Here is a 13,619-nt window from a genome sequence, read left to right on the forward strand (position 1 = left end):
ACTTGAAAATATCAGCCTTCTATCTTGTTTACAGGGCTCCCAGCACCCTTACCAGGTGAGTAAAGAAGGTCCCTTCTCTGACAGGTGCTTGGAATCTCAGAATATTTGGGGTACCTCTAGAAGAGAGGAATCCACCCAAATTTGTCAATACTGCAGGTGAAATATGATGACAAGTCCTTGGCGTGCCTTTCCTGGTCTTAAGAGGCCTTTAAAGTCTAATTCGAGATTCCCTATAAGTTCCAGCAAGACATATTTAAAGGAGCCTATATAATCAATTGCTATTCCTGTTGTACTTATGTAAATAATTGGGCTAAGTTTATTGAAACTAAACTTATTTTGCAAACGAATGAGTATTAATTGGCTATCTTTGGTAAAAATGAGGGTGATTTTATAGAGAAAAATTATACTTCAATAGAAAGTATAGTACACATTCATGAATATTAGGTTCTAGCTCTGATAATTATCTTTGAGGGTTTTTATTTTCTATCTGTAAACTGGACTGGATCCTGAATTCTTCTAGTCTCCTGAAATATCTGGCTACAAATCTCCAAAGTAATGTTTTCAATTTTTTCCACCACTTACATTTGGAATCATTGAGAACTGAAGCTGCCCTTTCCCTGAAGCCTTGCAGATGGAAACTGGGCAATTTGATACAAAGTTAAGAGAAATTCAAGTATGTTCCTGTGTAAGCTACTCAGAAATATACCTGAACATCCAATGACATCATTGGAGACATTTCAAACTGCAAAAGATTCTTCCACTCTAACATCTAGAAATCCTTTGGTTGCTATTCCCTAGGCTCAGAAGCTGGTCTATACTTTTCTCCAACCATTAACCTTGTTTTCCTTTTTGTTTCTCTAGAAATGCTTCTTGTTAAATATGTTGTTGCTTGCTTATACAATATAGGTCTAACTTTGGGAGCCCACCTGCATCACAATCTTACTAAGAGACTGTTTAAATGAGATGGAACAACCTATGCCCCTCATCAGCAAGATATCTCTCAAGATTGAGGACTGAAAAATAACAGGGAGAATTGATACCAGCTCAACACAAGGTTGACATAAGAGAAGTCAACCCTTGACCTAGGAGTAACTAACCCAGCTGGATATGCATCATCCAGGAGGTCTAACTACTCTATAGATTTTATGACCCCTCCTTGTTCATGTACCTCTCAGCTTCAATAAGAAGATAACTTTGGGGTTTTTTGAGTGCCTTAGGAATGTAATGATCCCCAAACAGAGAGTCTATCAGGTGTGGCCATTCCCAGTCTGTAGTACCAGAGGGTCAACATTCCTAACTCCTTCCTCTATAACCCACTGGCCTATATAACTGCTTCAAGATTCTGTGTTCCCCTTAAGATGGTTCTTGCAGACATTAGTTGGCCATCCTCACCCTTGCTAGCAAGCTGAACTAAAATGCCCTTTCTCTGCCGTCATCTTGCCTCTTGATGATTGGCTTTTGTCTTGTTGTGAGTAGATTGTGCCCTTTATGCATTAACATTCTGACAATAAATTAAATGTCCTACCATAGACAGAAATAGATAGTAGTTTTCATTACTGAAGAATAGAAAATAGCTTGAGTTAACTGAGGCAGATAGCACATGAATAATGCTTCAGAAATAAAATAGAGCTTCTTACCTTTGATGATAAAGAAATATTTCAAAAGTTATATATGGGACTTGTTCACCTCTACATCAAGAGCAAACTGTTTCCAATATATGTAAATAATTACATCTGTCATTCTAAAGTGTCTTGTTCCTTTATGCCATCTTGGGGTGTAGGCTAACATATTCTAGTTGAACATTTCTCATTTCATATCTTCTTTCTCCTCTATTTTTCTTCCTCTGTTTAGTTACTTGTATTTTGCCTGACAAATCCATAAATTAGAAATGATTGAATGTTGAGAAAATTTTCTTTGGTCAAGGCTGGTTTCCACCTCACTATCCACAACAAAAGAATGTGACTGCCCTTACTATATAAATACTAAGCTATTGTTTTGTAAATATTCAAAGGTGAAAATATTAGCTTAGTAGAAAAAATTCAAGTAACTGAGAAAACACTTAACAATACTCATGACAGGAAAGAAAAATAAATTTACATCTTATAACATGTTATCAGTGATAAATCCCTTTGACAGTCCATCTCTCTTAATCATAGCAAGGCATACATTTTTATTGATGTGAAGACTGAGGCAGGGAATTTCTGGCTCAAGGTCAGGGGCTAATAATGAAATTGCTGGAACCCCAATCTATGTTTTTTAGCCTCAATATGTCTTTATCAATACAAGATCTGGTTCATGTGTTAAGGGAACAAGCCAAAAGCCCAAAGGATGACTTGCAGGAACTTCTTAATTGATCGAGCTCAAGTTTTACTCTACTTGAAAAACCTTCATCCTGTTGAGAACTTTCTTCAGAGCCTCCTTCATTTCTTTGTTTCTCAGGCTGTAGATCACTGGGTTCAGCATAGGGATGACCATAGTGTAAAATACTGACACAATCTTGTCTTCCTTGAGGGATTTTCCCATATTACCTTTCAAGTACATGAACATAAGTGTCCCCAAAAAAAGAGCCACTGCAGTCATGTGAGAAGCACAGGTGGAGAAAGTCTTGGCTTTTCCACTTGCTGTACGAATCTTCAGAATATCCCAAATGATGAACAGGTAGGATATGAGAATCACTGTAATGCTGGTTGTAATGACCAAGAAAGCTAAGAGGTAGACCACTTGTTCCCGTGGCCTGGTCTCACTACAGGCAAGCTTCAGCAAAGGTGGGAAGTCACATAATAAGAAGTCTAAGTGGTTGGACTTACAGAAGGAGATTGAGAAGGTACACCCAGTGTGGATTGTGGAATTGACCATAGCACCAGCATATGCCCCAGACACTAGGCCCCTGTAGGTTTGTGGTGTCATGGTGGTGGCATAGAGGAGAGGATTACGCACAGCCACATAGTGGTCATAGGCCATCACAGCCAAAAGGAAACACTCAGAGCTAGCACAGAGTGTGAAAAAGAAGAACTGAGCAGCACAGCACTCATAGGAGATGACCATCTTATCAGTACCCAAAGTCTCAAGCAACTGAGGGACAATAACAGAGGAGTAACAAGTGTCCAGGAGGGAACGGTGGCTGAGGAAGAAGTACATGGGAGTCTTGAGGTGAAGGTCACTCTGAATCAGCACTATCATGCCCAAGTTACCCACCACGGTGATGAGATAAAGGACCAGAAACACAAAGAAGAGACCCATCTGCAGCTCTTCCCGCAGTTGAAACCCTATCAGAACAAAATTTGTCACCACAGTGCCACTCTCTGCCATGAATCTTAGGTAGCCCACTAAAATAATAAAAAAAAAATCTCACTGAAGATAAATTAAGGTGAGCATGGCTTGATATGATTATTTTCAGTAACGATAATAATCTTTTAGATTTGTAAAGTACTTTACAATTTTTACTTTATTTCCTTTGATCTTTCAGAAATCCTTGGGAGGGCATAATGTTAATCCCATTTTCGAGAGAAGAATATGAAGGTCAAAGAAGTGGAGTGACTAGCTTATGATTGCATAAGGTGGTCAAAACATACAAACTTCCAGTTAAAAGATAAATAAGTATTATTGATGTAATGCACAACATGATGACTGCAGTTAACAGTGATGTATGGTATATATGAAAGTTATTAAGAGAATAGATCCCGAGTTTTCATCAAAAGAAAAAGCATTTTTTCTTTTTCTTTTATGTTTCTATCTATTTGGGAAATGAATGTTAAACTTATTGTGGTAATCATTTCATGATATATGTAACTCAAATCATTGTGCTGTACACCTTAAACTTATACTGTGCTATATGTCAATTACATCTCAATAGAACTGAGGAAAAAAGATTTCATAGTAAAAACGCAAAGCCAGAGCTAGAACTCAGTTGCTTAGTCATTTCCAAACTTCTGACAGGTTCCAAATAGGAAACTTTCATCAGCTTCACTGCAGAGCCAGAAAATACCACTTTGTTTGGAGAAACCCTAGTGGATAGTATTAAAGACATGGGCTTTGAAATCAGACCTAGGTTCAAATCCGTTGAGTCTTTAGGCAAGTTAGTTCATCTTTCTGAACATCAGTCCCTTTGTTGGTTTAATAGGGATTGAAATACCAAAGTCACAATAGTATTGTGAAGGGCATAGCTTACAAACTGTGCTTAGCAAATGGTCTGACACACTTAGAAATACTTTTTTTAATTCTCCAATAATGTGAGTAACATGCTCCTAGGTCCATGTACATCCTGGAATCTTCTTATCTCCAAGTCCACAGGTTCCTGGAATCCCAATATCAACCCTATCTTTCTTCGTGGTTGTTTTTAATATGCATATGAACACAATGGACTTAGACGCAAGACAGTGAGCTGTGAAAGTAAGCACTGTTAGAGTCTCTACAAGCTGTTGCCTGCTAAGTCGCTTCCTTTCTATTCCTGTAAAGCAGCATCGCCTGGTTTCTAAGTTCTCTTATTCAAAAGGACCTGTCTCATTTTTTACAATGTCAACTCATTATCAATCAGTGAGGTACATGAATCAAGACAGTCCAGAATTAACCTGTAAATCTCATTAAGGGACAAAGCCAGCACATTGAGTTTAGAACTCTAATATGGATAGAGTTCTTGCCAGGTATTTGGACCATCTTGTCTCTGTATCTTTAGATGCTGATAATTTTGGGTAATGGAAACACTGAATGTGCACTTCAAAGGTGATTCTTCTTGTCTTCCTTCCATCCTTGAAAAATAATCTGAATTTGAGAAAGATCTCATAGGATTTCAGATACATAAGAAAATGAAACATTGATCAATTTTTGGCAAAAGCTGATCTAGTGATGAAAGAAAGATCAGCATCTGGTGTTTTCCCTCCACTGACTTCCTGATAATGTAAATACTTAGGAGGTGTTTTTCCTTCCCTTAGAGCCCAATATAATACTGACCTTTGACCAAAATAATGTCTTGCTGTGTTCTAAAAGGAGTTCACACAAACCATCCTGGCCAGAGAGACAAAAAAGAGAGAGGGAGAGAATATTAATTCATTTATTCAGTAAGAATCTACAGAGAATTTACAATGTGCCAGTTGCTCTTCTGGCTCAGAACAAAACAGACAAAGATCTCTATCCTTGTGGAGCTGTCATTCTAGCAGAAGAGCCAGACATATTCAATACATGGGATTTTTTAGAGCATATTTTCTATCATGATAGAAGATGGTAAGTGCTATATAAAAACTAAAAAAACAAACAAACAAACAACAACACACACACAGCAGGGTGTGGGGAATTGGGAGATCTAAAGTAAGGAGAAAGATATTAACAAGGACTCTCAGGGACGTTTCATTGAAAAGGTGACATTTTAGCAGAAATTCTGGGGGATCAGGTAATGATGCTTACTTGTACGCATCATTTATCCACAGAAAGCAGAAAATGAAGGCACAAATCTCCACCAATGGACCACTACACTCCCATTACAAAGTATACAGAGTTCTTCAAGTACTTGCCAGACACTTTCAAGGCAATTTTTTTCAGACAAGTCAACCTCCTAATACAGAGAGAAGGGATTAGAGGCTTGGTGATCAGACTATAATCATTCAGTATAAATGTAAGGCTGGAATACCAACAATATTGCATGGTGGATAAAAAATTGAAGTCAGACAGAGCCTGTTCCAAACTTGAACTCAATCATTTCTATTTGTGTGACCTCGGGCAGGTTACTTGACCTCTAGAGTCTCAGTCTCAACATCTATGTGATAACAATAATAGCTCTGCTGTGCTGTGAGAGGTAAAAGAGATAATTCATGAAAACACACACACACTGTTGCCTAGTATGGAGTAAACACTCAATAAATATAATTGTTACAAAAGTGATTTTTCAATCACTAGTTTGTTCTGTCATTTAAAATTTTAACTTATCCCTATTCTATCGCTGAGTAAAATGAGTCTCACGGTGGTTAAACCATCTTTCCCAAGACCACATAGTTAGTAAATGCCACCAGGAGTTCTGGCTCCAAATTCACTGTGCTTTCCGTTAATCTACACCATGGCTCATCACTCTGGCCTGGGAAGTGGGACACTGTAGCCCAGCCTCAGGCAGCCTCAGCTGGGGAGGCACAAACCAGGAGACCCATTTCATTCCACCACTCCCCTGAATGACACTTTTAGATCTCCCCTTGGGGAGGGGAGCTATTTTCCTTTGGGAGGAGGATGGGCAATTGATCATGATAACCAGAGAGAGCATATGGTAGGAAGGCTGGGAAAAGCATTCAGGGGCCTGGATTCAAGTCCACTTTCTGCCACGGATGTACTGTGTAAATATAAGCAATTATCTTCCTGTCTCTGGGACTGTGTCCTCACATGAGAAGGATACACTAAAGGACCTCAAATGCTGCATCCTGTTCTAAAATGTGATGGTCTCTCTTCTCCTCTTAAAAGTCCAATGAAAGAGGGAAAGAGTATGTATTAATAATAATAATGAAGAAGAATATTAAGACAGCACTCACTGTGTGTCAGATATTGTTCTAGTTGTTTTACGTAAACTGTCTTGTTTACTTCTCACAACACCCCAATGCAAGATGTGTTGTTATTATCCCTGTTTACAGACTGGGAAACAGACTTTTAGAGATTAAGTAACTTAGTTTAGATAAACCACTAAGCTGAGATTTGAACCCTGATCTGTTGGACTCCTAATCGCTATCCCATTGCTCACAAGTATGGTAATAATGAGTTACCATGTAATGAGCACGATTTTTATGCCCAGAAACTTTTAGAAGCTTTACATACATTACAGTCTACATTTGCATAAGGAGGAAAATAACATAAGCTAAATAAATACTTTGGAAATTGACTCCAATTCTGAGTTAGAAACATTACACATATTTTCATTTTGTAATATCAAAATTATTCATCATTTTTGTCTGCAGGCATAGGAGATTAGAAGAGATGCTCAGGGCTGCCATCAGAATCAAACTTTAAACAGGAGGGTGCAGCCCTCAGGAACCATCACCTCCAGCACAGGTTGAAGTGGCAAGACAAAAGTCATGTGGACCAACCTTGCTCTTGGCTCCTCATTATCATCTGCCTACCTATACTTTACCTTTGCCCAAGCCTCAGTCTTCATTTTTTATTTATTTTATCTTGCTGGATGCAATACATTTTTATAAGCCACTTTAAATCTCTTTTGGAAAGAGGCATTGATGAATAAATAAGCACAAAATAAAATTGCCTGTTTTTCAATTGCCAGGATAATCAGAATGTTCAGCCCTATCCGCATCAGACCAGTAATAGTGCCGCCAGAATATTTTGCCAAATGGGTTCTGCAAAGACAGTGCACAAACAGTGGTTCAATCTAAATCAGACTCATCTATGGATGATAAAGAAAGGCAGATGCTCAAGGGAGAAAATGTAAAAGCTTGAGGAAGTCTCCAAGTCTGTGCTACTGCAGTCAGCTCCTGACATCTTCATAAATCCAAACCCCAAGATAGTGACCTGGGCCTCCATCCTGAAACAGTGAGCAGCATTCAAGCTCTCCTAATTCATAATGTATCTTAATGTGATCCTTCTGAGAACCAAGTATGTCCATTTAGCAAGGGACAGAGGAGCATTTTAAAGAAAACTCAGGTTGACCAGTGTTTGCTGATCTTCAGAGGAGCTGGGAAGTTTGATTCTAAGAACAGTTCCAACTTGTCTTGTGATGTATTGTCTAAATTCCTGAACTCGTCCAAAATGATTGATAATTCTAGGTAGAGGATCCAATCAGCTTCCTAATGATTAAGATTAGGGAAAACAATCAGCGGCTTCCTAAAATCTCCAGGCAGGGAGAAGAACTATGGACCAGTGTGACCTTAGAGGAAATATTTGGTCTCAGGCAATTTAGATAAACTAACTTGCTGAGATTTATGAATAGAACACAGAAGTGACAGTTTCCTGTTTTTGAGGCCCATCAAAATAGTTGAAATTGATGGCTTTTAAGGATGCACAGGAAGAAAGTGAACCCTTAATGCCATTACAAACGCATCATGCTTCATGGTATTGAGTAACATCACCATTTAACATTCTCAGTGAACTATAATCTAATTTTTGATCAGGCACAGAAATATTTTGCTTCCAGAAAGACCACTCCTGGTGGACCTCTGTAACTCTAGGTTATCTCTCCCCCCACATTATTCATGTCTGTTCAAGACCCACAGCCTCGGTTTTATGTCAGCCAATGGGAAACACACCTAGGACATGTAATTCTTCCACATTGCAAAGCTAAAGGAAAAAGACCTTGAATTTGTCTGCCCTTTGAGACTGTTAATGCTCCCCAAACCTCTACTAAACCTCAAAAAATTAATAAGGGCTTCAGAAAAGAAAGCCTAGCAGGCTTTGGTGTTTAATAGGCTCCACCTGCCATCTTGGATCACAGAAAACACTTGACTAGGAGCCAAGAGGCTACTATGGACCAAACAAGAAAATATATGGGAAGATAATTCTAAAAGTAAAGAATTCACCTTTGGAAGGAATTGTTATAAACTCCCAGACACTAGCTTAACAATAGCTTTATAATACTGCTGGAAAATATATAGCCATGGATCTCAAGAGTATTTATATAGCTCAGCAAAACTAATCTACTTAGATCCTCCATATCAGGTTTAAAGTTATTTTAAAATGGTCAGGTATAAATGTTATATGATGTGCCTAAAGTTATGTCACCATTGCTGTCAGCTGGAAGAATGCAACAAAGATTTATAAAGTATCTGCCTTTCTACTCTGTGCCAGGCAGTATGCTGGACACTGTGGATGTAATGATGACTATATAGAACCAAACAGACGTAGATGATAATAATTTTCCCTCTGTCACTATGATAGAACTGACATCATCTGCTTGTGATGACCTGAAGAGAAAAAGGAATAAATGAATGAGGTACAAGATTCTTTGACCGCCACTCAAAGTGTGAGGATGGACTTGGGTCCAGAGAATGTTTAAATAGTGAGAAAACATAGCAGCTCCTTCCACCTACACTCTGTGTTCAGGTAAAGAAGCAGCTCGACCTAGAAATGAAAAGAGTCTCTATTTAAAAGCTCCCCTTTCCATCAGAAACTTTTTGGAAAAAAACTTTAGTTGGTCATTTTATATTTGAATTTAAACTCATAAAGATAGGAAAATATTCTCCAGCAAGGCTCATTAAAAATAGCAGAAAGGCAGAACAAGCATGGGGTCATGGAACGAGAATGTTTGGACGTTCTATCACAGTGGGGTCAAATCTCAGCCAGTTGCTTAAATCCTCTGACTTTAGCTCTTTCATCTGTAAGATGGCCATGAATACTACTTAACTCACAGGAGTGTTGTGAGGATGAAATGAGATGACATATTGTGTGTCCAACAAAGTTTGGTTCTGTTGCATACAACAGAAGGTGTGAATTCCCTCTCCCCAAAATTACAAATTACTTTCACGATACATCAATTTAGAACACAGTATGCCCATGATCTCATTTGATCCTCACACAACCCATTTTCAGATAAGGAAAGTGGGACTCAGAGAGGTCAACTGACTTGTCCAAAGATCCAAAGGTCATGGTAATCATAGAGATACAGCTTCCCCAGCTGGAGATAGGAGGTGTGGAGGGAAAGACCTGAAAAGTATTCTTGAGGTTTTTCCTCACTTGTGACCCTGCAACAAACATCCAGAATGGCATGTAAAATCTGTCCAAATGCTGACCTCAAATCCCCTACACGTCTCCTTCACCAATGCACACTCACTCTGGCCCACCTGCTCCATGGCCTCAGTGTGCAGTAGCATCTTAGAACTTGAAGGAGTCTCTAAAGGTCATGGTTCTGCCCTTCTGCCTTCAGACAGATGAAGCAGAGATGAGGGAAAGTGAGGCCCTGAGATGAGGTGGGTCTTGCCCAGAAGCAAACAGACAGTGGAAAAAGTTGAGAGTATCTAGAGTCCAGATCTGCAGTGTGACACTCTTTCTACTTCCTGGGCTGCTCCTCCTTTTCAGAGTCTTAGCACTGCTTTTCTGATGCCCAGAATTACCTACATTCTCTGTTTCTCAGAGTGTGTGAGAACAGATGAACTGTGTTCCTTTAAAGAGAGATTGAAAGGGGAAAGGAGTCATGGCAATGAGGATACCTAGGCAGAGCCAGGCTTACAGAGCATAAGCATCAGGTATCTTTAGCTCTGGATGGGGCTCTTTCACCCCCAAGCCTCCTAAGAGCTTCTCCTAAAGTCAGTGGTTAGCTGACCAGTTCTAAATGAGAGTCCTCAATTCTCTATGCCTTAGGGGTGGCTCAGCCAAGCACCCACAGAAAGTAGCTTCATGGACTCAGAACTGCAGGGGTCTAGATTTACCTTCCATTCACAGCAGAAATCCCCTGTAGAGCATCACTGATGGCTGGTCTTTGAACTAACTGTGACTCTTTCCGACTAATTACATTTGTGAACCTGAACAATTTCAATGATGGCAAAATTACTCCCCCACAAAGGAGCTCATTCTGTTTTAGAGCCTCCCTATAGCTTACAGCTCTTTCTGTAATTTCAGCACCACCACATTCCAAATACCTGCCAGAGTTTTATGTTTCTTAGAGATTCAACAAGATTTGATGCTTGCTTTTTTCCTTTTCTCAATAGAAACCCTTGAATTTAAACAGCCTCTCTAGTTTTCCTCATGGTCTCACCTACCTTAGCTCTTCTGATTCTGAAAGCAATCACCTGAAGCAGATAGGAGAGGCATTATCAGTCCCATGTTATAAATGAGGAAACTGAGACACAAAGATGCCAAAGGTCTTGCATCACTGCAAGGGGAAAGTGAAACTAATAACACCCAGCTCATTGTGCTCCCAGAAAACCACACTATCTTTGACCCTATTCTCTAAATAAAGAGGAGAGAAACCCATTTTAGATGAGAAGAAAGTAAGATTCAGTTTGTCAAGAATATTTTGAATCTGGACTGTGGTTCCTTTTCTATTTGATCTGCTACAGCCTCACTTACCTTCAGCAGGACCAAGAAGTCCTTCCACTATCTAGGAGACTTGGATGGGTGGGAGCAGAATGTGGTGTCTAATTGCGAATTTTTGGGAACAGAGAAATAAACATCGTCAGCACCTGGAGTTGATGATCCCCAGCATCCAGAGGAACACCCATTAACAGGTGCCTGGATCTCTGCCCTACCATGGGTGCTCCAGGAGGGCAATTAGAAGACACAGGCAGGGGGATTTGTCATTGGTTGGGATTCTCTAATCAGACCCTAAGCTTCTAATTAGGACTCTCTGATTCCCATAGGAGAGAGCCCTTCATAAAAGGGCCCCTGCAAAGTTAGCTTTCTCAGTTCCTCCCTACTCAACCCTTGTCCTGTCTAGCAGTCTCCACCATAATTTAATCTCATTTTGGGGATGAGGAGAAGTTTCTGCTCTTTGAGGAGTTGTCACCAACCCAAGGTGACCCTTTATGACCAATCTCATTTATGGGGCACAAGTGAAATAAGTGATTATGTGAAGTCCTGCAGCCTGCTTACTCATTTACTCAGCTAATATTAATTATCTACATATAAAGTACTTGGAGCAGTCCCTAGCTCACCATATTAGTTTTACTATGTTTAACCCATGACTCCTCACAACAATCCTATAAGATAGATACTATTATTATTCTACTCTACCAGTGAGGAAGCTGAGACTCAGAGAGGTGAAATAACCACCCATGTTCACACAGGTATAAAGGGGAAAAGCTGAGATTGGAACAAGAAAAGTCTGGCTCCAGACACCTTGCTCTTCACCACCAGCTTGTACCTCATGATGTAAGTTAGCTGATTATAAATACAATTATTTAGGATAGAAAATTTGGACAATGTCAAAAAAGCATTAATGAAGACATTTAAAGGACTAAAATCACCTCATTCCAATAAGCGCTGTTAACAGTTGGAGCGAAAGGCACTGGAACATAGTTATTAAGCATATAAGATTTGGCAGTAGGCTGCTTGGGTGCGATGGGTCCTCCTTTACCTTGGAAATTTAAGTAACTTATGTCACTTCTCTAAACCCACCTTCTGGGATGGAATGGAGGTTAAAGGTGATACAAGTCAAACACACAGAACAGGGTCTGGTACTATTAATATCCTTCCAGAATTTCTTTTCTATAGACTTTACACATTTTTTTAAAAAAAAATCAGGATCAAAGTTCATATGCTATATTTTTATACTGTTCCATTGGGGTGAGTTCACAAGAGAAAATTTAACTGTTATAAAGTTACTCAAGTGGGAGAGAACTATAGTTCACTGCAATACCCTGGAAAGTGGTGAGACCTCTTGTTAGGCAACTCATGATGTTGGGGCCGTAAAACATTATACCCTGAGACTCTATACCCTAAAAGTCTAGGCAACCACAGGAAAAGAGAAAACTTCACTCTCAAACTTGCCACAGAGTTGAAAAAATTGCCTTTGTCAGATATAGCACATGAATTTGAAAAATCTCTAAGTTGGTTATGATAATCTGAAGGCAGAAGATGTCCCTAAATTTTATGGAATGTGAAAATCCTCAAAGCTCTTGGGTAACAGAGAGATCCTACAGAAGAAAGAATGTGTGTATATATATCTGAGATTTAATATCCTTCTAATCCTGACAGAAAAGGAATTGATACAGATACATTTAAGTTAGAAAACAGTGATAAAGATATGTGGTATTTCTCGTTGCTGAACACAGGAGACACATACCTATACCTCTAAACGTATACTAATCCATGAGACATCCCTTCTATTCATTCAGTTCCTTCACTAACACTTTAGTTTTCTCTTTCATTATTTTATTGATTAACACTCACTTACAGGAAGGGTATTGATTGCTACTTATGTAGGTACTTTTACCTGGAAACCTTGCTGAACTCCAATAGTTGTCACTTCATTATCTTGGAATTTCATTATAAATAAAATTTTCTGTGCATATATTTTTAAAGTTATGTGGTATTTTTATCCTCACATGTGATGAACAAAATTTATGTCCCAAGCATTGTTGTCCACTTAGCATTATATCCTGAGCGTTTTCCACCCTAGTGGTTGTATGAGGTCACATTTGCATTCATACTCCACCCTATCTTAATATTTCCTAGAACCATTGCTCATTCCACAGAGATGCCCTAGTGTTGAGTCACCATTTTGCACCACCAGCCTGCTCCACAGTAAATGAGGCAGTGACACAGTAAATTAGCTTTGCCTCAAAGTGCTAAACTCTCACAGCAGTCCTACTTCCCACTGTAATCTACCAAGACAACTGAATGGAAATGATCTCCTCATCTACTACTTTGTACATCTGACACCATCATCCACCACCAATGATGTGATCCTGCCCACCAGGAAGTACCCTCCTTCCATTATGGTGGGTTCATCACAGACCCAGCCCCAACCCAGGACAGCTGAGGGTATTTTACACCCCTGAACCTCCATGGAGGTCTGAGTTTGAATCCTTTATCTCAGGGGAAATTCTTCAGCTTGCTGTGTAGATCAGCGTCCCTTCTCAATTCCACCCATGCAACATCCAAGAACTAAAAGCAAATGTATGCACTGGGAGATGCTTACATTTGAACCCTGGCTCTTCACATCCAAAATAGCCTATTACAACTAAATAATTGTGGTCATTTTGACATTT

At 39.3% G+C, this 13,619-nt stretch overlaps 1 protein-coding gene across 1 annotated transcript; it reads right to left on the reverse strand.

Annotated features, from left to right (window-relative positions):
- Positions 1-2,367: 2,367 nt before the first annotated feature.
- On the reverse strand, positions 2,368-3,309 carry LOC106822141 (olfactory receptor 9I1-like). Its single transcript, XM_014827183.3, has one exon. It carries the CDS (start codon positions 3,307-3,309, stop codon positions 2,368-2,370), a length of 942 nt encoding a protein of 313 aa, XP_014682669.3.
- Between the last annotated feature and the right edge of the window lie 10,310 nt (positions 3,310-13,619).

Source organism: Equus asinus, chromosome 17 (genome assembly GCF_041296235.1).
Source record: "Equus asinus isolate D_3611 breed Donkey chromosome 17, EquAss-T2T_v2, whole genome shotgun sequence".
Taxonomy (NCBI): Eukaryota; Metazoa; Chordata; class Mammalia; order Perissodactyla; family Equidae; genus Equus; species Equus asinus.